The 27,489-nt window shown below is 43.2% G+C and overlaps 1 protein-coding gene across 2 annotated transcripts in view; it reads left to right on the plus strand.

Moving 5' to 3' along the window:
- The window catches only part of galnt1 (UDP-N-acetyl-alpha-D-galactosamine:polypeptide N-acetylgalactosaminyltransferase 1), a 43,230-nt gene continuing 15,741 nt past the window's right edge, over positions 1-27,489 (plus strand). The window contains exons 1-4 of one of the 2 annotated variants that reach the window (XM_035649315.2): positions 1-575; positions 16,600-16,710; positions 24,230-24,369; positions 24,458-24,626. In XM_035649315.2, the coding sequence (XP_035505208.1) occupies positions 24,231-24,369; positions 24,458-24,626 (308 nt within the window). In that variant the 5' untranslated portion in view covers positions 1-575; positions 16,600-16,710; position 24,230. Of the gene's footprint in view, positions 576-16,599; positions 16,711-24,229; positions 24,370-24,457; positions 24,627-24,688; positions 24,793-27,489 lie in introns of those variants that run through there. The other variant, XM_035649474.2, reaches the window with a different exon arrangement.

Below are 27,489 nucleotides of genomic sequence, written 5' to 3' on the forward strand. Positions count from 1 at the left end.
TGCAGCTCCGGCCCACATTTGAATCGCAGCTGCGAGTCTCTTCGACTATGTAAAACAGGACGGGATCAGTTAGAGTATTTCTTCCGGGTTGGGCGAGCGAAGGGAGGGATGCGCCGACGAGTGATGCTGCCCGCGGTCGCCTCGCACATCAGCAGCCGAGCTCTGCTCCCTCAGTGAGACAGACGTCCGTCCGTAGAGAGGGGGAGCTCACAGCGCACAGCGCCGCCGCCGCCGCCGCCGCCGACAGCCACATTGACGGTCTCTGCCGCCTTCAGACCCCGGACGGTGCCGCCGTGGTGGCGCTCAACGCGAGGAACACCTCGTCTCCGACTCCGGGGCTGTTGTTGGGTTTTTTTGGAGTTGTTTTTGTGGAGGTTGGTGTCTCGACGACGCGGAGAGGACCACACTGCCCCCCCCCCCTCCTTCCCTCCCCTCCACCATCACCGTTAGCTCGCTAAGCTAGCTTAGCCCGCTAACTTAGCGGCGATACTTTGTACCGCGTCGGCGTCAGTGTTCCTGCCGTCTCTCTGCGCCACGGAGGCGGACCGAGGTGCCCCCCCCCCCCGACACTCTGGGTAAGCGAAACAATTCACGTGAAAAACCTCTCATTGTTGCCTCGATCCGATCTCCAGCCGCAGGCTCGTTTCTGGCCGGTGGAGCAGTAACGCTGTCTGGCGGACGGTGCGCGGCTGCCGTTGACAGGAGCAGCCGAGCAGCGAGACGAGATGCGGCTCACCGTTAAACACGCTCGTCGTTCACGGCACTTCGTTGCCGATTGCTGAGCGCTGATGCACGCCCGCGTGGAAACACGCCCGACGAAATCATTCACGATTGTTTTGCAAAATACTTTTACATTCGATTTGTGTTGAATGGGCCACTGGCAGATGAACACTGGCTCACTCATGCCGCGTATCTACAGCCAGTTTCCCCGATGTCTCCCAATTGGGAGTGTGCGTGGAGACAGTTGACACACTGCTTTTCTTGACAAGATCGGGATAATGTCCACGCAAAGCGTCATGTTTAAGATTGACCTTAACAGTTACAATGCACTTTGTGGACGCTCGCCGTCCCTCCGTCTGTCCCCTGAACACGAAGCCTCCGTGTTGCATCACAGCCAGGAGAGATGAGCTGTTCACCCGGAATTTAACCCCAGGTTGGTGCTTGTTGTGTCTGCTGTGCCCCCCCGATGGAGGTCAGGTGATGTATTGTAGCTTGTTGCCTGTGGTTCTCAGTCATCCGGGTCATGGTTTCCACAGATATCCACAACCAAGTCCAGTTATTGCTTCTTCAACTTTTCTTGAACTTTGCAGCTACGGGCCACAAGTAATCTACTGGATTACCTTTTTGGCTGTAGATGTCAAGGGCCCTCCTCCTCTTCCCCGTCCTCCTCCTCTGTTAAGCGGAGGGTAATCACATTTCATTGTAATTCAGTCTCTTAAGAGTTTTATAGTGTTTGGTTGAAGCATGCGGGGGGGGGGGGGGGGGGGGGCCAAAGGGCGTGAAACTCACAGAGTGACAGAAAGGGGGCCAATGGATGGGTGAGCGTGCGTTACAGTGCTGTAATTATCTGGAGAGATAAGAAAATGGATTCACTTCTCAATCCTGCGAGAAGCGGCAGCTGTGGAGCAGAGCAGAGGAAGATGTAGGAGTGACAGGGGGCCGGTGAAATGAATCTGTCGTGTTCCGTGAAGGGGGAGAGAAAAGAGGAGCATGTATTATTTATCCCCAGTGTGTGTGCGTGCGTGCCGTCGATTGTGCGCGTGCAGTAGGGGAATATGCTGTGTGTCTGGAGGAGTAGCCGCTGAACCTTTGTGCTACCTGTAGCGTTTGCTCTGTGGGTGCCTGAACATGAGCGCTTTCCTGACCTGGATTGTTAGTGTCATGTTTCGGACCTTGCCTCAGAACTGTGTATCTGAACTCAGTCCTGTGTGAAGGCATGAACTGTCCAGCACTGAAAGGAAATGAATCATGTTCCTCATTTCAAGGCCGTGGAGTCGGCATGATGCGTTTCCTGCCCTGTGTGTGTTGACTGTGTTCAGCCCTCAGCAGATGTGCCTGTTTGTGTGTGTGTGTGTGTGTGTATGTGTGTGTGTGTGTGTGTGTGTGTGTGTCCCAGTTTGTCCATTGCTGTGAGGGCTTATTTGATATTTTTGCAAATTGGGAACACCGTGGCCACTCTCAAGGATCATTTTATCAGAGATTAGTTTTTGGATTATGAGGAAATCAGATTATTCTTCTAGGACGTGAGTGGCCTCAATCAGGCCCCTTAACATGTATAGAAATAATGATGTGAGTGGAGTGTAGGTACATCAATGTGGCTTTAGTTAATATAAAGGGTATCTGTGTTCCCACTGTGCAATGGTAATACAGGTGGTTAGGATAATAATAATAATTATAGTTATAATTCTAATAATAATAATAATAATGATAAGTAGATTATGAATTGTCATTGTGTGCAAATTTTGGGGACTTTTCATGTACGTTTAGGCAGTGGAAACTACAGTATCCCAATAGAAGATGCAAGCAGCTTTGATCATCGCCCTCGCACATAACGATGCATTGAGTATCGTTTGATCCCATGGGTGTTGAGATGACACACCAAATATGAAGATGCTGGTGTGAAGTCTGTCGGAGGAGTTCGTTGAAGTATGCCGTGCAAAAATGACAAAATTTGCACACTAAAATCGAAACGGTCTGCTTGCTGTTGTTTGGAGGTAATTTTAACCTTTTCTTTTTTGTAGGTCTTGGTGTGGTACACGTGCATACATAATTTTGTTTATCTACATTTAATGTAAAGCAAGGGTGAATGTGGTAAGGGAATTTATTGAGTTATTTTAACACGCCATGCCCAAAACCCCTAAAATATCAAATTTATCAAATTTTCCACCGGTTCTGTTTCAGGCAGGTTGGAGCACGTTTAGTGCCTCAAATTAGCGATTCATATGCTAATTAATAATAATAATAATTAACTCAATGACAATAGGTCCTCGCTCTGACTTTGTCAGTATAACTCGGGCCCTAATAACAACAATAAGCATGCATTGGAATGTTATTAGTTTAACCTTTACAAATATCCCAGTAATAAAGCATGTGAACAAATGCAAGATTTTTTTTTTTTTTTTTGTTTTTAATCATGGTCAGAAATTAAACTACCCGCCCTTGATTTCGCCGCTAAGTACACAAGAATGAAAGTGAAAGATATCATTTTCTTTGTGTTTGTGTTAGTATTTGTGCTTGTCATTTAGGGTGGCTGTGATGCATTTATTGCTCTCCGAGCTGGTCTGGAACAATAGCTCTATTCTGGCCCATGTCTCCGGAGGGAGGCAGCAGCATTCGGCGTTCCCGGCACTCGGAGTGCCAGCGAGGCTTGGTTTGGGATTGGGTTTCCACAGCCACCTGGAGCTCAGAGCACAGGAATGCCATTGTTCCTCCTTCTAGACTATGGCCGGATCAGATACACATGCAAACACACACACACACACACACACACACACACACACACACACACACACACACACACACACACACACACACACACACACACACACACACACACACATGCACATAAACAGACACATGCACGTACACACATTAAGTACACAATATGCGAGATGAGCTCATACCAGCCTTCCTGACCCCCAAAACTTTGGTCACCCTGTTTTGCCATGCTTTCATTGCTTACGTAAATAGACGGTGACACGGCAGGCTTGTGCCTAAGTGCCCACTGAAACCTGACATTGGGAGCAGAGCAATATCCTTGTCTGAGTGTTGGGTTAGAGTATTCTTGGTTTCAAAGCACAGTTAATATGAGCGGAACTTTGTTATCTTCATGCTATGTTTCTCGCGGACGATAATCAGCAACCTGAGCCTGAGGCTTAAAAGGCATGTGAGGTGAGTGAGGTGTTGATAAAGATCTCACAGCTGCTGTCCAATCAATCAACCGGTCAATCAGTTCATTGTCTGACAAATAAACAATTCAACTGCAAATTTGAGAAGCACTCAATTATTCAGGCATTTATCAGGCAAATGTGGCAAAAACACAAAACAGGTAATGGGACAACATCACCCTAGTCATTTTCTGGACCAAATAATTAGCTCCGTAATCACAAACCCATTAATTGATCATGAAAAATAAATTGTTCCTCGCAAAATGCAACCAAACATGAAAAACTGTGACCTTGAATTTAACTGTGAACTCCTTGATATGAATGCATATTGTCATCGAGGGATTAGATGTTTTCTCTGTTCTTGCTGGTGGAAGTGTCCGTTTGTCTTTGTTTATTTCAGAGTTGTCTTTTTGACTAAATCTTCCTTCCACAAGACAACAAAACAAAAGACATCAGACAGACTTACAGGGTTTCTGCCACTGCAAAATGTGAGAGAGGGGAGAGGGAGAGAGATGAAGAAGAAGGTGGGAAAGAGAAGGGAGAGAAAGGTCAATTTAACCAGCTAACATTAAGTCAGATAGATTTTTAGGACCTATTGACATTCATTACTACCGCCGGTGTTCGTGCACCACCCGGATCCCCCAGCTACATGCTGGGTTAAATCCTGGTGGGCTGCTGCATTGGAACCCCCACTGTTCCTTAGTGGAAACACTGGTCTTATTATCTCCACACTTTGTATCAATTTGTTCTGCTAATGCGGCAGTGCTTCTCACATTAACACTCATTATAATTGTTTTTCCCACCAGCTATAATAATTCGTACAATCAAGTGGTCTCATTTTTAGTTTAACATTTTGACATTCATGAAATAAAGTATTTTCGAGGCAAGAAAGGTCCTTTGTTGGACATTCGGCAGTTTCACTTTTATTTATTGGTTCCGTTTATAATTTATTGAAAATGAAACTGCATTGATGTGCTACCTATTTATTTTACTTTAAGTATTAATAAATCAAAAAAAAAAATTGCAAACTTGCAGCTTAGTTTTATTGTAGACCTTTAAAAAAACCAACCCGGATGTTGTAACTAGTTTACTGGGATCAGATAGCAGTGACCTAAATGGTCGATCTTCAGACAAAGTGAGAGAAACAGAAAACAGAGAGATGAGAAGGATAGAGAGAGAGAGAGAGAGATAGCCATCAGCAGCATTTAACAGTTTTTTTCGGGCCTCATCTGTCATTGAAGGTTTGTAGTCAGGCAGTTCCAGTTGTGTGTGTGTGTGTGTGTGTGTGTGTGTGTGTGTGTGTGTGTGTGTGTGTGTGTGTGTGTGTGTGTGTGTGTGTGTGTGTGTGTGTGTGTGTGTGTGTGTGTGTGTGTGTGTGTGTGTGTGTGTGTGTGTGTGTGTGTGTGTGTGTGTGTGTGTGTCTTCTGGCTTTCTAACGGGTCACATTAGGGATAGAGTTTCATAGAAGTGGGTCATCCAGTGCCACCAGGGAATCTTGCCAGCTCCCTGCTCCCTTTAGGGTTGGAAACAACTAAAGTCCAACACAAACACATAAACCTTAGTTGTGTGCATACGTTCAGTTTATAAATTGTGTATAAATTGTTTATGAGGACTCAATTTTAGTGTGTTTTTGTGGTCTGTCATTCATTGACATACTATGTCTCTGTTTGGTTCACTGTACTTTGACTCCTCGTGAACAGCTTTGCAGGAAAGGGATATATTGTGAATGTGGCAGCAAATAGAGCAGCAAGCCTAAACTAGGGCTCAGTATGTTTAGACCGCATATAGGATGATTCAGAGCCTGTCACACTGAGTGTGTCTCAGCTGGATGGACACGGCGTAGCTGCTGGCTTAATGATAAGGACATACAATTGAGCCCATTATTCAGCAGCAGGATTATTTGGGTTTTGTCACAAGGTGAAGATCTTGGTGATCAACGACGTTCAGATGGGTCACATAAGTATTGTATTCAATTATTATTATCTATATACTAGCATTAAATTAATAATACATTGAATCTATCACACTATAGCTTCACATTTGCATCTGCATATAATCAAAATTTGAAACACTGACACACACACACACACACACACACACACACACACACAGATCAAAACAACTCTGATCGAGCTGGTTGTTGTGTGTGGGTTCCCTCCTGATAGGCTACTGAAATGGAGCAGACAGACAGCGAAGGCATGTGGGTGTCTTGGCCTGCTTCCGTTTCATTTTTATGTGGCTGTAAATATAACTTTTGGCCCTCATTACAAGAGAGAGATCAACACCACGGTGGTATCTGAATTAGTTCTGTTGACATGTTGTTCAACCACATATGAAATTAAATGTGTTTGGAATTGTTCTGAATGGCCACGTGAAAGGCGACGTGAAGAGCCCATCTTCACAGAGAGGGGGAGGATACCGTATTGTTTGAATTAGTGGTCGACCAAGTCATCCATTAGGCTGATCGGAGGTTTTATTATAAACTGTTGGGAACAAATGGCTGTGCTGCCTCTGGTGCCAGTCATGCCGAGATGCATATTTTGCATGGAGCATTCATTCATGAAGTCAAAGTATTGTCATTGAGTACCTGAAATAATTTATAATTAAATTAAAGTTAACTCCATGTAGGAACATTTTCCAAAATGACAACAACAACAAATATAGAAACAAGCTCTCTCCACAATCGCTTACTGCCCCTTTAATTAACTATGTACCCTGTGTTTAGCTTAGCTCCAACAATTAGCTGTGCTGTTCATGCATCTATACGTTGCTCACAGCATCTGTTGCTGTCTGAGGTATGACCCGACAGGAAAAGACATAGTTTCCATGGCGACAGCTGTGCCCGCACCCCCCACCCCCCCCCCACACACACACACTCTCACATCTCAGAAGGAAGTGGAATATGTCCAATTTCTGCAGACTCATGGAAAAACCATTGTGTGACACACTTATATTCTCACTCTGGCCTGGAGTAAGTATTTGTGTGCCTTTTTGTATGTGTTTCACACTGTTTGTTTGTGAGTGTATGTTGGTTTCTCCATCCAACTTGTTTGTTTTGTAAAACTTAAATGTCGTAGATGAAATTTCAATACCATTTTACTGGCTGTTTGTTCTGACAATTTAGTCTCAAGAAGAATAGTACTTCATGCAGTACCTGTCAGTCATAGGCAGGGTCTTTTGTGAGTGCATGGTGATTCGGCTAAGTTACACTTACCGCAGCAGGCAGTCACAGTGAAAGTATCCGTCTGAACATTTTCGATACTGTGGAAATAACAGACCTAAATGAGGGTAGAACAGACACCAAACCATCAGCCCCCATCTCACCCTGAGTGCTGATGGTAAACATGATGCCCCACACACAACCATCCACCCCTGGCTCTTATCTGCTACCAGGCAGCTTCTGTTGAGTATCTGTGTGCATGTTTGTGGTTCTGTGATTGTGTGACTCTTGAACTGTAGTTGTTCTGGCCCAGTCGCACTGACAACCATAATAGCAATTACTCCCAGCTGATGGACTACAGAACAACAGGCCAATTGTTTTTTTTCCATGTATGTGTGTGGGTGTGCATGCTTAGCCATCAGAAATTGCATTTCTACGCGACACACGTCAGGTGCACTGCACTTTCGGAATTTGTGTGTGCGCGTGCGTGTGCGTGTGCGCGTGCGGGTGTGCGTGTGCGTGTGCGTGTGTGTGTGTGTGTGTGTGTGTGTGTGTGTGTGTGCACGCTGCTGCAGTGTAATCTGCCAAGAGCTGGGATGTGGGTCAGTGTGGCTGCAGCTTTGCAGGGAGAGACAGCATCAGGATCCTGCCCTCTATACTTACTGTAGGTGGATTTTTCCGGTTAAACAAATGAATGAAACAGGGCCCAGTCTGTGCTTAGGTTGTTTCAGTCATTTGGTGAGTGCTTAGATAGATATGTGTTCCGAATATCAAAAAAAACAAGGACATCTAAAACTCTCTGGAACTAGCCTTACAATGAGATCTACAGAGCCATAGTGATAGAAATAGAGATGAAAATCCATGTGACATCTAAATAAGGCTACATTGGAAAGAGGATGGTCAGATTAGTCATGCGTGTGGCTCTTAGTGGATTTCACCTGCAGTCATTAATGCAGCAAAACTTATTGGTGATCATTTGGATGTGTGTGTCTGTGTGTGCATGATGCTAAAGGCCATTGATGTTATGACGGAGCTGCTTAAATTAAATATTGAGTGTTAGTTTTGTTAGGATGTGTGTGTGTGTGTGTGTGTATTTATATCATTAAATGTTGCAACGCTGTGTATGTGCGTGTACGTTGACTTGCATGTGTTCAGCTAGATCTTTGCCCTGATGATTGATTGTGCATTTTGTAGCAGCCAATATGCTATCGAGCATCCATTTTTTGGATATGTGATCATAGACCAAACCACTTGAACTGGTCCAGTAGTGTCAAACAGCAGGTTTAATGAGGACTGAGCATCCAGACTTAAAAGATGCTGCTGACTGCAGGTGACAGACAGCAGCTGATAGTGGAGGTCTTGATTTGTTCATAAGTCATTTTTATGGCACATTCTGAACAATGAGATTAAAAGTGTCTCTCTCTGCATGAAGGAAAAACAGATTTACCTTTCGTTAAATACTGAAGCAGTGGATACTGTACACTCCTGCGGTGACTCGGCACGTTTAGCTTGCCAAGTTTATGATATGGGGTCTTCTGCACATGAATCATATCGTCTTGGCTATGGGACTATTGAAGGTGTGTGAAATGAATGGCACGCTTGAGTTTTCCCATTTCATTACATACAGTAGCAGTTGCATATATCAGTTTACACCAATAATATGTGACAAATGAAACATTTACACAAAAAAAGATCAAATTGAAACAATCCCCCCCCCCCTAAAATAATAAAATCCAGAAGGATTGTTAAAATCCCAGGTTTAACCAGAAGTCCTCATTAACACAGTCCAGCATCCTGGCAGCCAGCCCAGTTAATTTGGGACTAATTCCATCAAAGAATCAGTTGGTGCATATTTTCAGGCTCTGGGTTGCTCCCAACAAGCTCCATTAAAAAAATGTACGCTCATGCTTCGGCCTTGCAGCTTTTGGAAAGGACGGCAATTTCTTTCTTGCAAGATAAAACAAATGAAGGAAAAAAAGAAAGCTAACTGCATCTTAATTTCTCAGAAAAGCCACCATAGTTAGTAAATCGTTGCTGCAGGTGCAAAATCCTATTTGAACTGATTAAGGTTAATGAATAAATAGCAGTAAAAGAAACACTGTGCACATGCTAGAAAGTTTTACAGTTCCTAATGCCCAGTTACAATACGACTACAAGTCCAATGTAAGAAATTAACATCTGTCTATGAAATGAAAATGTTATCGCAGATGGCTGGAAATGTTTACAAGCAATTCTTTTCATACTGTCATTCCCCGATCACATAAGAAATATTATTTTGTCAGTAAATCCTAATCCTGAGCCCTGCATTGTATGTTTTATCAAAGGGCAAAAAACTGCCAGTGTTTTTCTCTGTTGTATTCTGTAGCTCTACAGTAACTGATTTTTTTTTGAGTGGAATTTATCATTATTATCTCTTGTGTGCCATGGTCTGGGATTAATGCAATTGTTTTGACTTCACTCCCCTTTCAATGTGATTTTAGTTTTGTTAGTTAATGTTTTTTTTTTTTTTACACGAGTTCTGTAGATGATTGCTACAAATAGTCTCCTTTTTACACATACATTTTATAATCATTTGTTCTTTTTATGTTTTAAAGCTTTTAAATACCCTGCTTTTTTGTTAAGTGCGGGCATGGAAATTTAACCTAAGCTAAAACCGCTGCTATTGTACGCAGAATTTGTTGAATCCACATTTTGCCACTACACCCCAAGAGAAGGAGATTACATGCTGTGTAGAATTGCTAGGAAGTCTGTCCTGGATTGGGAATGTTGCCGGGAGCGTTTAAGCACACAGCTGGTGGCATGCATGCACTTCAGCTTGATCCTGTTAACACGGCTGCTGCTGGGGACAACATGGAGATATAGAGTCAGGAACAAACTGTTGGACTCCAAATGTCGCCAGGACACATGGAGAGTTGCAATAGAAAATATTTAACCCCCTCGCTTTAAAAGCATATTATGATGATGTACAGAGAACTGAATTAAAATATACAACATTCTCCGTGAAAAGAGAGAGTATATTTTTTGACACATGCAATCACTTTTGATAACAGATGTTGACACAATTTCGACATCTAAAATCATCTAGGACTTTGAACAAATGTCCATGTGTACTTTCATGCAACCCCCAATCTCATACTTGGTGGAGCCTCCGTTTGCCTTCATAACCTCTGTCAAGAGCTGACAAGCTTTGACACCTCTCTCGCGTAATCTTTGCCCATTCTTCTCGTGCATTGAGCTTTGATGGCTTCCAGGGTGCAACTGCTTTCTATGAATCCATCCACTTTTACCGTGGGGATTGTATTCCTCTGGTCATAAGCCTGATCTTTCTTACACTAGACGAACCGCCTATCCATAGAACAGTTCCAGTTTTGTTGTTGTTGTTAGTTTTGTCCCAAAACGCTGCAAGCCGATCCAAAATATTTCAGTTGATCCTTCTTTTTTTTCTTGGTCAAGAGTAGTTGCGGTTGTGTTGTCCGACCATGAAGTCAACTTTTATGACAGCTCCTTACTGTTCATCATGGTTGCAACCCACCTTGAACACATCCCTAGGTGGTGTTTATATCAACACATCCCAGGTAAGCAAATGAATGGTCGTTATTCTATTCTCGATGGGTTTTACTATGTTTTAACTCAACTTGAAATCATAGCTGTAGGTTTTGGAATATTATATCAGGGTTGAATAATTGTGACATGGCAGTGTTAACCAAATATCGTGCTACACTAAAATACTACCTCATTAATTTTTCTTTGCCGTATCACATGTCTGATGAAGACCTAATTTAAAGCAAAATCCTGCTCTGCAGAAAAGTTTAAAGTTACAAATCATTGCCTTCTTTTGGGGGTTGAATATTTCCGATCGCAATTGCAGACGGGAACGTTTTGAGCTAAATCTGTTCTGTGTTATCACTCAGGACACAGAAGAGGGAAGGTAGTGAGTGTGTGTGCCTCTGCGTGGTGTGTGTATTGTCATCACTATCATTCCTGTTAACATCAGTCTAGCGACCTGCTCTTCTGTTTCCTGTGCTCTCCATAAACAGGAAGCAGATCTCTCTCTCTTTCTCTCTGTGACTCTCTCCTTTCATCTGTCCCTCTCTTTCTGTTTGTTACTCCATCGTTTTTCCTCCTCCTACCCTGCCTCCCTCTGTGAGTGCATGCAATATATCTGGCAAGTGACAAGCTCCCAGAGCATGTCCTTATTATGGAAAGCAAAACAGACTGTTGTGCCGCTTTGTCCCGGATAAGTGTGACAGTGATGTGTCCAGAGAGTTTGGACGGCCTTACCTATTTTCTCCTTGCTATTCCTGGTATTCCTGTTTTCTTCCTCCTCGGGCTCCCCCCTGGAAAGGTTTCAGAAAGGGTGAACTATGCTTGCAGTTACCTGTGGTATTGTTGTTGTCATCGTCTGTTGCCCTTCATCTGGTCTCTATTTAGCATGTGTTTTTTGGGTGTTTGTGCGTACGTGAGGTGCTACAGGGCCTTCCTTTCCCACACCCACTGGAGACGTGAGGTGTCTGACAGAGCAGTAGGTCGAAGGGTGGTCGCTCTGGAAAGAGGTGGACGGGGGGTGCAGTTGGCACAGGATTTTGTTTTCTGTTGCTAAGACCAAAGATGCCATTTTTGGACTCCCTGTGGTACAACATACGCTACAACCAGCGTCACATAACACAAACGAGGAAAAGAAAACCTGGCGAGGAACCAAACGCACACACACACACACACACACACACACACACACACACACACACACACACACACACAGGCTCACAGCAAGCTATCACATGGCCTTAAGGGAAGAGGCCTCTCTTCCTGTCTTACCTAGTTTCGAATCTCTCAAGTGTCTGGCAGTGTTGAGAGGGAGAGAGAGAGAGAGAGAGGAACAGTTGAATGCTTTGCCGTGCCTGTTTGGTCGCAGTGTGTTCTCTCTGAGCGTGGCGAATTGTAAAGGACTGATTTGACTGTCTGTCAGCTTTAGCTCATCCCACACCACCCTCCAAATTGTCCAGAACAGAGGTTGTTTGAGAGCTCCTCAACCTTGTTTGGCTCCAGTCCTGCTTTTGAAGCCCGGTTGTGTGGGTGCAGAGGTGTGTGTGAACCACACTGTGTGTCTGTGTGTGCGTGAGTGGGTTCTACTTGCCAGAAGAGGACTTGTGCCTGCTAGCTGCCATTTTATTCATCAGCTCCTCACCTCCGCATTTGTTTGTCTGGCTCCGTCACCGGTCTTTAGGATTTACGACAGGAATTACCTCGACCCAGACTGAATGGGAAGAGGCCTATGTCGGAGAGAGTTGGACTTGAAATAATAACAGGGAGTGGTCATTAGGGTCACAGATGCAGGCAAGAGTTGGGTGGAATGATGAGGACCCAGCCCTTTGGCTGCCGCGCTGCATTCTCTGTGCTGATTCTCAGCTAGTCACAGCTGGAACAAAGTGAGGAGGGATGACGAAGACTGTAAGAGGCAGGAAACTCTTCTTTTTTCTCTCCTCTCGATACTGCACCCAGGATGTTGGATATACAGAAAACCTCTATTGTACCAGTGCTCTCTATTACCAAATTTAAAATCAGTATAATATTATAGATGTTCCCATACCATTTCTCCCTTTCCGATACAGATTCCCATACCTGGACAGCTGTTTGGCCTGACTCAGGTTAAACCCCTTTGAAAACAGATATATACAGAGAATGAAGCCATATACATTATTTTACTATGTAGTTTGGCAGTCATAACTGAAAAAGAGCACAATTAAATAAATTCCATTGAAATCACTGTTAACGTGCAGCCACAGCTTGTGATATAAAAGACCTTTAAAGTTTTAAACTGTACAGTAACAGTATAAATCACTGCAACAGCAAATTGAAAACTAAATATATCTTGGAACAAACAACAATTCCTTCAAAAACTGTTAACATGCTGCCACAATTTAGAAAAATGAAATACATTTAGTCTGAATTTCGCAGTCACAGTAGAAAACAACTACACGCTACACGTCGCCGTTTTATTTGTGGAACTTAAAACAGCGAAGAAGAAGGGATATCCGGTAGTGAAGCGTTAGCCAGGGTTAGCGGAAAAAAAGTTTTGCAATCTGTCAAGCTTTATCTGGGTGGTAGTTATCTGGTTAGGACGTGTTACCGGATTGGTATACACATTTGCGTATTTGCCAAAACCTAACCCGGCCTTTTTCGCCAGTATCAGAGGTGTTTCCGATACTGGTATCGGAATTTAAAACATATTATTCTGCCTAACTGCACAGAACTGTATCTTACTGTGAGTTTAGGTGTTCATACGTCATACTTCTAATGCATCAGCACAATTTACAATTTACCATGTCCTGACTTTAGGGCTTAATGCGTTCAAATAGGCTTACTGCTGCAGATGAATGGAGCAGAACAGCAAACTATATTCGATGTGGATCATTCATGTCTGGCTAATATTCGATCCCCTTAAGACGGTTGGTATTGGCACAGACACCTGATCCCTACAGAGAATAGGGGTTTTGGGTTTGAAGAAGACACAACTGTAATACAGTGTTTTATGATAGACATCTGCGAGTTGGTAGTCTTCATATCAACACCCAACCTCTCAGAGTAGATTCATGTCTGTGCTCTATGCTTGGCCTGCGTAATGTCATGTTCACAGACACGGCTCACTGTCTAGACAGGTCCACCTCTGCTCACTTGCTCTGCATTACACATCTGACTAAGTGTCCATCTGTTAGCCTAACCACTGAGACATCACATCTTGATGAGCTAGGTGCTTGAGGTGTGTGTGTGTGTGTGTGTGTGTGTGTGTGTGTGTGTGTGTGTGTGTGTGTGTGTGTGTGTGTGTGTGTGTGTGTGTGTGTGTGTGTGTGTGTGTGTGTGTGTGTGTGTGTGTGTGTGTGTGTGTGTGTGTGTGTGTGTGTGTGTGTTGAAAGCCAGCATACTTGTGTTTGTGTTTGGGGTAGCAGTAGCTATTATAGTGAGTTTTTGTGTCTTTAACAGTATGAGGTCAGGGTTTACATTTTTATAAGAGAACAGTTAATGCCCAGGTGTAGGAAAACCTGAGGTAGCTGCATATATTGGAAAACCTCCCAACGCTGCTGCACTGCTGGAAAGGAGCCCAGTTCAACACTCAATCAATGAGTCTCTCCCTTGCTCTTGATCAAATTATCAAATGAAAATTTGTTTTAATAGCAAGACAGTAATTAAGGGCAATATTGTCAAACCATGTTGTGCGATGCTAAGTGTCTCTGCAGAGGCAGCCAATAGAAACATCTGGCTCTCTTGCTCTTTGTGTGTTCGCTCTTGGTCTTTTCCTCCTCATCAAACAGCACTTATGTATGGACCAGCAAGAAACGGGCAGAGGAAGAGGTTTGTCTGCAGACAGCGACATAGATGGGTTGCTATTTGCACGGCACTGTTGTGCGTGTGGCTCCGTTGGTTTATTTTGTGATTGTCTGGGGAATCTGATGAGTATTTATAGACGTTCTTGCTTGCCCTGCCTCCAATTTGCAGATGGATTACATTCCACTCAAACATTGTGGAGGTGTGTGAGAGATAAAAGGGATAGGAAAGAGGGATGGAAAGAGAAATGGTTTCACATCATCATGTGAATGCAAGACAGGCAGAGAGCGAGAGAGAGAGCGAGAGAGAGAGCGAGAGAGAGAGAGAGAGAGCGAGAGAGAGAGAGAGAGAGGGAGAGAGAGAGAGAAGCAGGGAGGAGATGAGGAATGATGACTCACTCAGGAGAAGACAGACAGACACCTTTGGTGGCCAGGACCCTTCACATACTGAAGCATACCTGCACTGCAGTACAGCCTCCTTACACTCAGTAATGCTGGAGTGTGTGGGCTGGCAGGGAGAGATTTATCCTCTTGTGATACAAACTCTTGATACATGCTCGCACACACACACACACACACACACACACCTATACACTGGCTGGAAATATGAAGTCCCAGTGGACCAGAATGATGACTTGGCTGTAAAGTAGGCCAAGGACCAGATTGAAGGACACGCACGCACACACACGCACGCACACACGCACAAACACACACACACACACACACACACACACACACACACACACACACACACACACACACACACACACACACACACAGACACACACACACACACACACACACACACACACACACAGACACACACAGACACACACTGAGTCATGTTCACTCTCATCTTCATTCTCTGCGGATTTTTCAAAAATAGCAGATTAATCCAGTGAAATGAGCAGTTCTGAGAATCCGTCAGTTGTCCATCCCCATTTCCCTCCCCCTCCATCCCTCTGTCTTCTCGCTGCCTCTCTTTTCATCCTGCTCCAAGGCTGGCAGAGTGCCGTTGGCTATGTTTAACCTCTGGGTGGGTGTGGAAAGAGGGAGAATGATGGATTTTTAACACAATACCCAGAGATGCAGAGTTATGCCGACAATTTTGTAGATGACTGACAGCTTTCTAAAGTCCGCTGTACAATGATACATTTCCACAAATACTGGGAAGTGGGGAAGCGTTGGCGCAGTTGGAAATATGCCTGGTGACATTGTGACTCTGATTGTGTGATTATGTGAGAGAGATGAGTGTTTTTATTGTGCGTGCAGAGTCAGGAAGTGTGTTAAAGTCCATTGAGTGACAGCTCCTCTCTCGCTTTCCTGTGGTTGCATTGCGGTTTTGCTTCCCCAAGGTGCAATCAGCTCGCTCCCTCCCATATGGAAAAAAACAACGGTCCCCGCTCCTCAATGGAATGTACCCAAGAGAAATAACGTGGGAGACATAGTTCATTTAGATTTCATTCAACTATCATTATGCAACACAATATTGCACAACTAAATTACAGATCTACATTATTATTCTCTCACAATATAGCAAAAAAATACTAACAAAAAATACAATTTGCGTGAATTTGATGACACTATACAACGTTATTTGCTATTTTTTACATATATAAAGGAATGTAAACAGCAGTATCAAATGCACAGGTAAATTCTCTGGGTAGATAATAGGGTCAACGCTTTAACATTAACAACACTCTCCATCCACGTCGAGTGATATTGTGGTAACAGTCTCCTGTTGCTGAGTGAGCCCACCTCATCCATTTCACTATTCTGCTATTGAACATCAGTCAGAAGGAGCAGCCTCCATTTCAATCTGACTTACCTCAACTCGTATGCAGGCTCTCTCCCCTCTCTTTCTGGGTCGCCTGCGGTGATGTTTGGTGTGGCTGTTCTGGCTGGCTGTCTCACCTGCTACAGAGCGCAGAGACGTTGTGGAGGCCTGCTGTACATAATCCAATCCCTGTGCTTCCGTTTATGATGTTAAAGAGGGTCTTTCTATCATAATTAATCACAAGTAATACGTGGTTCAGTAATAAATTTCAACAAAAAAGTGACTACTACTGACTGCTGCATCTGCTTGCGCCACCTTCACCATGGTAACAATTAGATTACAACATCGACTCACATAAAAGTTTTACCCCTCTCTGCAACTGCTTGGTGTGCGTCCTGCATCTGCATTTCTTTTGTTGCACAGATGTTTACTCTGAGTCTGTTTCTTCTCTTCAAGGAGCATGTTTGAGTGACAAGCAAAGGAGGAAGTGGGATCTCTGACGCTCCGCCCCCTCGGCTGGTGGAGCACCCTGTCGTCTGACCAGAGACCCCTTTAGTCACACGAGAGGTATGTCTGCAATGAAGCATCATACCAGTTTAAACAGCAACAAACTGCTCTGCGGTCAGTTGTTTTTCTCATCCTCCAGTATCAGTAGCTCATCAGCTCCACGCCTAATGTATGACACCCAATCATGTTCTAACTTCTTACCAAGTGTAGGGGGCAGTTTTAATGAGATGAGCTGAGTCAAAAGATAGTTTCACATGGCCATGTATACGATGACAGAGGTTTCAGTCACAGTTTTTCTTCCTTCCCGAATTAAAACAAAAACAAAAACCTGTCCTGGTTCTTCACAATAATACATGTTGTATCATCCTGAGGAAATATGTGGTTTCAGCAGTTTCATATATTTTAGATATTTGAAAGGAGTATCTTCTGGAGTCACTATTTTCTTTTCTCAGGAGAGTGTTTACCTTGTGGTGGAGGAATAGTAACACAAAGGTAATATTGTCCTAAAATGACTTTGGAAAAAGCCAAATTTCACAATACAGTTTTGCACAGAATGAGAGCTGTTGTCCGCTATCTGTTACACTGGAGCAGTTGTCATAGGGGACCTGCAGGAACTGGAGGCTCAATTACAATGACAAAAATCTCTTTCAAAGTACCAACAGGAACGTGAGTTATTTTAAGCAGCAGATTTGCCAGAGATTTACCACTGATGAGTCAAACACAGCCTGAAGGTCCCAACCATTGTTCTGCTGGTATTCTAATGGCTGCAAGTTTTATCCATGCTCTTTTGATATTAATTGAATTTACTATATACTTAATTAAGTATATGGTAGTTCTTTGATTGCCAACAAATAGTTGTATGCGCAATTTTTGTGCTGTAGCTGTATCATTGAAATGACGACGATGCAGTTCAAACCAAACCATTAGTGATGAACTGTTTTGCTTGGGTTAGGGGGTCTTAACTGGGGTCTCCAGTTTCAGGTTGATCTCTATTCTCACTTTGTCGCCCTGCTCCTTGAGAAATGAACTCTCAGCTCATGATGAGATGTCAAGCGTGCACCAGCTTGTCCGTGTGCAATGGGGCTATTCAGATTACCCCATACTTGCAGTTGTCGTGACTGTGTTTATCAGGCATCAGCTCTTTTAGTTTTCCTGAAATCTTAAAGATAGGTAGGGACAATGCACATGTGATTTTGTGGTTCTCCAAAGTGTGCACAACAAACAGTTTTTTGGATACTGTTTCGAAGGCCTAAACAAGGAGACAACATGTTCAAGAGAAATCTACTGTATGTGTGCAGTTCATTGGTAAGAGTAGTAGAGCAGTTATTGTAGCAAAATATTTACAGATGTGTGTAACTGGATCTCAATCTGTGTATTTGTAATTAGATCAGTGAGTGTGTAAAAAAATCTATAAATGCATACGTAGTGTGAAGTGATTGTGTACAGAAATCTGAAAATGTGGGTTCAGAATCTGTGTGTGCGTAATCAGATTTTTGAATGTGTTAAAAAAGTAATAATTGCACACAAAGTTATTAATTGTTGAAAGGTCCTGGGTATTTTTGCAGCAAGACAGGTCATCAGTCACATCAAAGGCCTCCGCGCTGTGCCTTCTCATGTTTGAGGGGAAATAAATATCAATGTTGTGAAAATGTGTGATTATGAGTTGTTAAAAGAACAATTACAGCACACTTGTATTTGACTTTTTTCTTATGTCTGTTATAATTTCATTTGGATATGTGTGCTGTGTGTTCTGTGGTTTTCTAGTCAGTTGTGCTCTCCCTCCAGTCGTCTGTCACAGTGATATGTATTGATTTTGGCCGAAAAATGCCCAAGTGATTGGAGATTGAAGTGTTTAATTCCACTTTGTGCCTGTGCCAAGCTTTGCATTGGTAATCCTTTCAGCTGAGACTTTAACGCTGCCATGGGCACTTCTATCTTTTTTATATACCAAGTTTTCTAAACTTTGTTCTCTCTCTCTTTCTGTCTCTCTTACTTTTTCTGACAAAATGTTAAAAAAATAAGTCATTGAGTAAAAAAAGCTAAGATAACTTCAAGTCTCTAAATTCAGTATTAAGTTCATTCTTGACCTTCCAAAAAGTTATTTTTCCCTCAAAATGATCAACTCAAGTTATGACTCTAGACCTCCCCTACAGTTACGATAAATGTATTATTCATCATCATCTCCGCCCAATTACAGTATAGCCAAGAGCAGCAGTCCCACTCTGAACTTATCCAACAGTATTTTAGATATTTTAATATCAGATTTCCACAGAGGCAAAGATGAATGTAAAGTGTGTGACCTGGTCTTAGTTTAGTTTTTAAATCCTACCACACTGAGGAGCATGTCTTCTATTGAGAGTCATAACACTGGGCGGCAGTGGAGGAGATTGAACCTGCAGTTTGTTGCACGGAATTTGCTCAAATTCAGCAGCACAGCTGAAAGTATAAGAGCAAACAGAAACAAGTTGTGCTGCTCCGTGTTTTTGTCCTCCTACTGTCCTAAGTTGATTCAGGATGACACCACCTAAAAGGAAGAGAAAAGGGGAGTGACAGTGACCTGACTCATTACAATTCCAGTAATGTGTCATGTGGAAAAATTTACAAAGATCAGGGCTTCCCTGGTGAAAATGTTTAACCAAGGTGGTGAGCCACACAGATCCTGGCTTGTGGCTCACCGCCTTGGCCTGTGATCTGCTTAGTTACATATTTCAGCCTAAACAATCGCTAAACTCACAAAATACATGTTATTGGTGTTTGGCTGTGGGAAATGATGTCTCTCTAAAATGTAATGTTTTATAGGTCATAAAAGTGTAATAACGTTTGTGTTTCAGGCAAAGTGTCGTAAAACACTGCAGGGAACCCTGTAGCGGGACACCTTACCTAAATACACCGATCAGCCACAACATTGGCGTATGAATATATTCATCTTCTGTACATTTTATGAATACAGATTGATGCAACATGTACTGTGTACATTCACTCCTTTCTCTCTATGAACTGATAGTAGGTCTTTCTCTCTCCTCTTCCTCTATGGGACCAGTCTATGTTCTGCAGTCAAGGTTATGACCTGGAAATGAAGTGATCCCAATCATTTGTGCCAGCGGCGGCTGTGTACCTCAGCTACTCCAGAGAGCTATGGAGATGGGATGTCAGGCCACCTTGTTCCGTTTCACTTTCCTAATATTAGCCTGAGCCTCGTCCTACTCCAGTTGAGAGAGGTATTATGCGACTGTGGAGAAAATCTCCGCTGCTATCAGTGTTGTCTAGGAAACAGTTGAGCTTATCAAGCTTATCATGACCCAAGGACACTTCGCACTCTCGAATAGCATCATCTCTGGTTTTCTTGTGAAGACGGAGAAAATGGTCAGAGTGAAGGCCATCTGGTTTTGAGGAATAAAGAGAAAAGTATGCGCTACAGTGAACTAAGAAACAAACCATGTTAGTTGTTGTATTATATGAATTAGCAGCAAAAACCTACTGACACACAAATGAATCCTTCTCTCTCATCGAAAACCAATTCCCCTCTCTTCCTCTTAAATGTTCTTTATATAAACATAAAATCCCCAGAAGGGAGGCTCCTTGCTCCTACAGTCATAAATTGTGAATCAAGTTGAGCTCTGGATCCTCTCGGCTCTCGGCGAGTTTTCCAAGTGGTTGCGAGAAACCCTGGTTGTGCAATCTCTAAAGGGGGATTAAGCCTGTGCAGAAGAGGAAAGGAGGGGATATGAAGAGAGACACAGAGGAGGATGTGAAGGGGGAAATTGTATTCTTGTAGGGAAGTAGTGATGGCAACGGTTCTTGAAAGGAGACGACATCACTAAGAGGCGAACAGGGGAGTGGGGGTGGGGCTGGCGCGGAGAGAAAGTGTGAGATGGCCAGGATGGTGACCTAAAAGGAAGATGGAGGGAACGTGATATGTTAATGGATTAGGTAGAGTGCGTGGAGATGTAGCAATGGAGAACTGTGTGTCTGTTTAATGTCGTAGGGAGCCAGGCTGTTTAAAAGAGACTTCAAAGAGACTAGCGCCCAACATAAACTAAACTGACGCACGCTCACACGCACAGAGAAGCAGGGCTGTGAGCGCAGAGGAGACCTGAGGTGTCCTCCGCCATGCCTGATTAGAAATAGAGTGAGGGGCAAGGCATGGCTGAGAGACAGGAATTGAAAAGTGTGTGTGTGTTCAGTCTATGTACATCCATGTCTTCACTGGCGGCTGCTCTGAGTGCTGCCGTCTAATTCTTTTACATTTGCTGTGATCAAATGGCATTCGGGGAAACCGGTTGACATCCGTCTGACAGTATTTTGACATAACTTTGTGAAGACATAACTTGTGTCTTGTGTGTGTGTGTGTGTGTGTGTGTGTGTGTGTGTGTGTGTCTCTATGGCGGTGTTTCCCTTTCTGTGTGTGTGTATGTGTCTCAGTTAGTGTATATGTTCTGTTTGCACCAGGAAAAGTGAAAAGAGAGATACATCCCAGCTTCTGTTGCGTTATCAGGTTGTGTCATGTTACTGTGCAGAGGTCAAGCGAGTGGTCAGAGGAACCGAGGGGAGAGAGATTGGAGAGAAAAGGCTGAATATCAGGCTTCCCACTGGTCCTGGAATTTCAAGAATTTAGAGAAGAGTGATCCAAACTGTGAGACGAGCAATTTGATGAATTCTTTCAGGATATCCAGGAGGATCTCTGAATACCTTACAGGAACATATGAGGATGGGTTTTTGTGTTGTGTTTATTTGTTTTTATATTGGGTTTCAGCTGCTTTTGATTGTTTCTGAAACTGTCTCTGAATTTTTAGTGTGTCAGGGATGTGGTGGGAACCCTGACAAATGGAGAAAACCTGGGTGCTCTACCGTGGCTTTCGGAAAAATACAGGGGTTATATATCAAAGAAAATAGATGTATTAAAAAAAGTAAGGGTGAGAGCTTTGAAGAGACACAGTTACATACAGTGTAGAATGGCAATTTTATATTGCATTCAGCCATCAGCCGCGTACTCGCTCTACACACACTTACTGCAGGAGGAGTAACACCTGGGTGTGTGAACATAACCACACTCAGTGGTGTGAACATGCGCTGATAACACTCAAGACGGTGACAACACTACAGACCCGAGCAGGTCGTTTTCCTCTCCTCAACAAACACACAGTCTTATAAATATATATTAGGTGTTTGTGACTGCAACCTGTAGTGATTAATCTGATGATAATGAAAGTAAAGTACTTACTTTGAAGGGAAAAGAGACAGAGACATTTGCCTTGATGTTTTGCTCTGTCATAAAATAATAATAATAATATGCAAAGCATGTATTCGTGAGTGAAGCTGTAGAGTAGACACTGCAGTGTGTATTTAGTAAAAACTGCAATTACAAAGTTGAAGTGTGACAAATTAATCCTAACTCAAGATCCATGTACAAGCGTTTTCCTGGTGTTTTCATCTAATTTTCCTTAATCAATTTCCACCCATACTTTCAATTGATTTTCTTTCAAGAAAAGAAATCCCCCCCTCTCATTTCTGTCCCTCTTCAGAATTTTCTGTAACTATGTAACCAGCTGCTGAGTAGTAGTACACTGGCACACACAAGCTCAGTGTGTCTGTGAATGGTCACGTGATAAACATTTGTCTTAGCACGGATGGGGATTATTACTGACTGCGGCTAAAAGTTCTCATGTGGATGGAAACCGTTTTAGTTTCAAACGAAAACATGGTAGTATGGATGTAGCCTCAGTGTTTTTGAGATTAGATTAGATTAGGAGGTACGTCCAGGGGGAGGGGTAGAAAAGCTAAATGCTGATTAAGTAAAAAAAGAAAGAAAGAAAGCTAGTGTCAAATCATCAAACCCGCCCAATTCTCCATGTAGATTCCACTTCACCCAGAAAGTTGTAATCCTAGGGTGAAAAATTCAATTTGACTCAACCTACTGCTTACTGAGTGCCGGGGTGGGGGATTTCTACTGTGTATGCACAACGCATACACCCTTGTTGCTCCTCGCTATAGTTTAATTGATGTGATTAGATTATCTTCTTCTCGAGGGTACTAGAGTTCACTGTATCAGAGTCACACATTGGTGGTTTCCCTGCACTTGTTTCACTCTGTCAGCCTGAGGGGGGAAATCTTGCAAGGTTACAAAACTCAAGTAAACTGAACGATCAAGTTCGACAAGAGCCATGAAAGACTCCAGATGGGATCAGCTTTGCATCTTGTTGAATGAAACTGCAGCATTCGGCATGACCTTGTCACATAATAGTGCTCATTGTTGCTGGCTGCTGCGCTCATCGCAAGTAGCGATTGCAAGTAGCTTTTGAACACATGCACTTTTTTAACATGTCTGATGATGTGGATCTCATGCTCTGCAGCAGACGAGACACGGCACATATCTTTATCTCTTTAGAACTACGAGCTACTGCATTGTCAGGACAGTGAAGCCGCTTGGCTCCGCGGGCACAAAAGTCTGAGAAAGGACAAACTGTGGGAGAACAGACAGATCTTCACTTTTCTGCTGTACATGGCACATTGTGCTGCCACCAGAATCCTATCAGGTGGAATTCAGAAATGCTGCTGTGCAGTTCTCCATCCTCCGTGGCTGCTAAGTAAAGCTAAGCTAAGCTAAGCTATGCACAGGCACCTTCTTTTTCCTCCCAGGGGCACGAGAGAAATCAGCGTGGCCAAATTCATTTTCTCCCTTCTGCTGCCGCGACCTGAGGGATCATTGAGGCACAGATTCAGGCAAAGAGAGGAGAGATGGTGCTGGAGGAGAGAGGCAAGCGGGAGCAGAGGAATTTTAATGTGGCTGTGTCTGTCTCTTTCTCTCGCTGCCTGCCAAGGAAAAGCAATTACTATCACAGCTCCTCTCTCTGGCGTCTGCATGTGTGTGTGTGTGTGTGTGTGTGTGTGTGCACTTACCTGCAGGTGTGTTTGTGTGTGCGATTGCACCTTAGCACACAGGAAGTTGGCATGTTAAATGCACAAAGGGTACTGTAGATTGGCTTGTACACTTCTGGGTTTTTGGGAACTCTGAAACAGTAGATTGTCTGATTCTCCGCCGTGTAACTTCCCTTGACAATTAAAAAGCAACCGAAGCAATGTTTCAATACCATGAAAGAGCCAGAACCGACACACAAACGTCAGTCGTAAGGGGGCTTATGATGGCACCTAGACACTCACCTTACTGATCAACTTTCAGAAATCCCCTAATAGATGTACTTTTTTTCTTCAGGACGGACAATGGATAGAAAATTCAGCAATGCACCGTTTCCATTTTGTGTCTCTCTCTGGAGTGTGGAGGTGACCGTTTGGAGGGGTGCTGATAAACAGCCGACAGATAAGAGCCGCGAGTCGGGCAGACAGGCAGGCGGAAGGACAGATGGAGGTGTTGTGAAGATACTCAGGCACAGCGCTTAGGGACGGGTGGAGGTGGAGGGGAGTGGAAGAGAGATATAAGAAGAAATGGAGAGTGATCTCTGCAGAGCTTTGGGAAAAAAAAAGGGCTGTGATTCTGTGTGCAGCCCAGCTCAGGGCTCACCATCACTCCTCATCTCAGCTAGAGCTTTAATATTTTTCTTTTATCCTTTCATTACATTTTTAGGATGCGGAGGTTTGCCTACTGTAAGGTGGTTTTAGCCACCTCTCTGGTGTGGGTGATGCTGGACATGTTCATTCTGCTCTACTTCAGCGAGTGCAACAAGTGTGACAACAAGAAGGAGAGAGGACTGCCCGGCAGAGACGGTGAGTGAATGTGTGATCATAGAGATATATTCTCACATCCTTCAGCATCCTCTCTGATCAAAGTTCTGTGTTTGTGTATCTATCATAGAAGCCCTCACCAGGCCGCGAGATGGGCCTGGTGAAGGGGGGAAGCCAGTTGTAATCCCTAAGGAGAACCAGGAGAAGATGAAGGAGATGTTTAAGATTAACCAGTTCAACCTCATGGCCTCGGAGATGATTGCCCTCAATCGTTCACTGCCTGACGTCCGCCTGGAAGGGTGAGCAGCCTCCCTGCACCGAACTATCTGTCCTATCACTTACTCTCATTCTGCGCATTAAGTTCTACTTAGAATGGATGTCAGTGTCATGTGCGGCTGTGGCTCAGGAGGTAGAGGCGGTCGTCCACTCACCCGAAGGTCGGCAGTTCCACCCCAGCTTCCCCCGGTACGCATGCCGATGTGTCCTTGGGCAATACATGTAACCCTGAATTGCCTGTGACGGCTCTTTCTGACAGTGTATTAATGTGTGTGAATGGGTGAATATGACCTGTAAAGCGCTTTGAGTGGTCAATAAGACTAGCAAAGCTCCTCTCCTCTACTCTACTGTATTATAAACCACAAGCTAGACGTCTGGACTGAAACCTGCTCAATCACACAGGGATCTATTGTTACGGTTAGTTATGAATATTGACATGGAGGGAAACAAATGCATGGATATGTACAGTAAGTCTGGGTAGAAAGGATTACCAACAACAAAAACGATTACATTTTAGACTATATTAATCTACAAGTGTTTTATTAAAGGACATAGAATATAGAAATTGAAGAAGGACACATTCAGATTGAAAAAAAAACTGCACTGTTGGTAGAACATAAACCGGGGTCCAAAAGTCTGAGAACACTTCTCTGAATGGGAAATACTTTTGAACCCACTGTATGAAAAAAAGAAAACACTGTCATACTCAAAAAGACAATGAATAAGTCAGACCCTTACAGATCATCTGGGCACTGGAACTTAATGAACAACAATCAGCATGTCCTAATTTCAAAACACGTACTCATTGTACACAGTATGTACAAAATACCTGTAAACTGTTCTGTAGTTAGTATACAAATAAATAGATATACTTTTATACTGTACTAACAGCAAATGGTACGATACATGTACCAATACATTTCAGTCTAGCTGTGTTTTTGAAATACCACTGCCAGTTAAACTCACATTGACAGCTCATTGTTTACCAAAGATTTATTGGTTGTCCTGGCTGCAGGAGTAGTTGGCGAAGGTCCAACTTGTGACACGTGCGTTGTTTGCGCTGGTCATAATACAACATCTCTATACTCTGTGTCCCATTTATTATTTCATTACTAAATATGCCCAGTTAGGCGAGCCCAAGACTGTTGGTTGCATTTCTGTCTAATATCCGCAGGGACCAGCTGTGTAAACAATGTCTGCCAAGACTGACGGAGTGTTGCCAGTTCCTGTGGAGATTGTTGATTTCTTTTTTTTCCTGCGACCAACAGACCAATCACAACTTGGTCGAGTGAGACTCTTCTCATCGGCAAATATTAAATTGGTCCAGTACGAGGAGGCAGCTCTAGTCTGGTGTGCCCTGTGGACTCTGGTCCAATTTGCACGCTGAAAGCCAATGGCTCAACCACAGGATTTTAAGATAAAACTAAGATACTATTGAATCCATCTCCTGTGTTGAGAAACAACCTTGAAATAAGCAACATGGATATGAAATGTATATATTTATGTAAATCATTTGGTAAACATGGTTACGCGTCTTCCTCTAGGATTTTCCCTGACTGTTAAAATGTGTTGTGTTTGTATCCTATTGCTTTTCCACCAGTAATTTACTAAAGGTCCCATAGTGCAGGAAGTGAGATTCCTATTGCTATGTCTATACTAATTGTAAAGCAGGTTCTATATAGATATTGTCAAAATATCAAAATGCTCAATCCACAGAAGCAAGCTACAAAACAGAAGAATGTTGAGGAAATGTTGCACAATCATCAGATGTCAGGATGGTACTATTAGAGACCAGTGGCTTAAGTTCATTTTAAATGAAATACCAAAGCATTTTAGTCTGTTTGGCTCATTTCAGCGCTGACTGACCAGCGACAGTAGTAGTCTACAGTCCGTTACTTGTGGTTGACCTGGGCGCGCGTTAATCAGAAAACGGTCAGCCAATCAGAAGAGAGGCTTAGAGACTGACACCAAATGCTCAGTTCTTGCTAGAGCTCCAGAGAAGCATGGGAGAGGACCAACTATATTGACCTGTTTCTGGTGTTTTGGTTAAAACCAAAAATACGGTAAGTATATCTTCATGGGGATAACAAACAAAACACAAGGAAAGTATAAAATATGGACCTTTTGAAGTCCATTTAAATGAGTGTGACATATGGAGCCGTAGTGAATGCTCTTTGTGATACTAGAAAACATATATTAACACGTGAGAAGTGTTTCCCATATGGCTCCATAGAGCTCTGATACTAATACGCGTTATTTGTATAGCACTTTTTCTTAAACAAATTTACTAAGTGTGTCAGTAAATAGAAAAATTGAAATAAAAAAAGAGCTAAAAATTCACTCGGAGATGACACCTTTTTTAAAAAAGAAGATTTTAAGGAAGGATTTAAAAGCAGCAACAGATGTAGAATGTTTAATCTCAGCTGCAGTCGTTCTAGTGTTTGAGGGGCCGTACTGCAAAAGCTCGATCGTCACCAATCGGGCTCTGGGAACTACCAGAGGACCACTAACAACTGATGTAAGATGGGATAGGGAGTTGTTAAATCCTTAATATACATAAGGGCTTGGTAGTGTAAAGCCTTAAAGTCGTGAATGAAATCTGTAGATGATGTAGGATGAGTCACCAGATCAGTCAAACGATTGAGTTTCCTGCCTTATCTGTATAAAGAGAGTCAGTGTGAACAGAAACTGCTTCATAACTTAAAGTGGATAAACTGTCATGTTTATCTCATGTTCTGGATCAAATTAACTTAACTAAAGAAGTGAAGACTGATCACTGTTCTGAGCGTCTTTTATTTTCTTACTTTTCCTGTGTGAACACACACAGACTAAAAAACCTTCTCAGGATTTCAATGAAACTGGGACACAGCTAGCTGCTACATTTAT

The sequence above is a fragment of the Scophthalmus maximus genome, chromosome 1 (assembly GCF_022379125.1).
Source record: "Scophthalmus maximus strain ysfricsl-2021 chromosome 1, ASM2237912v1, whole genome shotgun sequence".
Taxonomy (NCBI): domain Eukaryota; kingdom Metazoa; phylum Chordata; class Actinopteri; order Pleuronectiformes; family Scophthalmidae; genus Scophthalmus; species Scophthalmus maximus.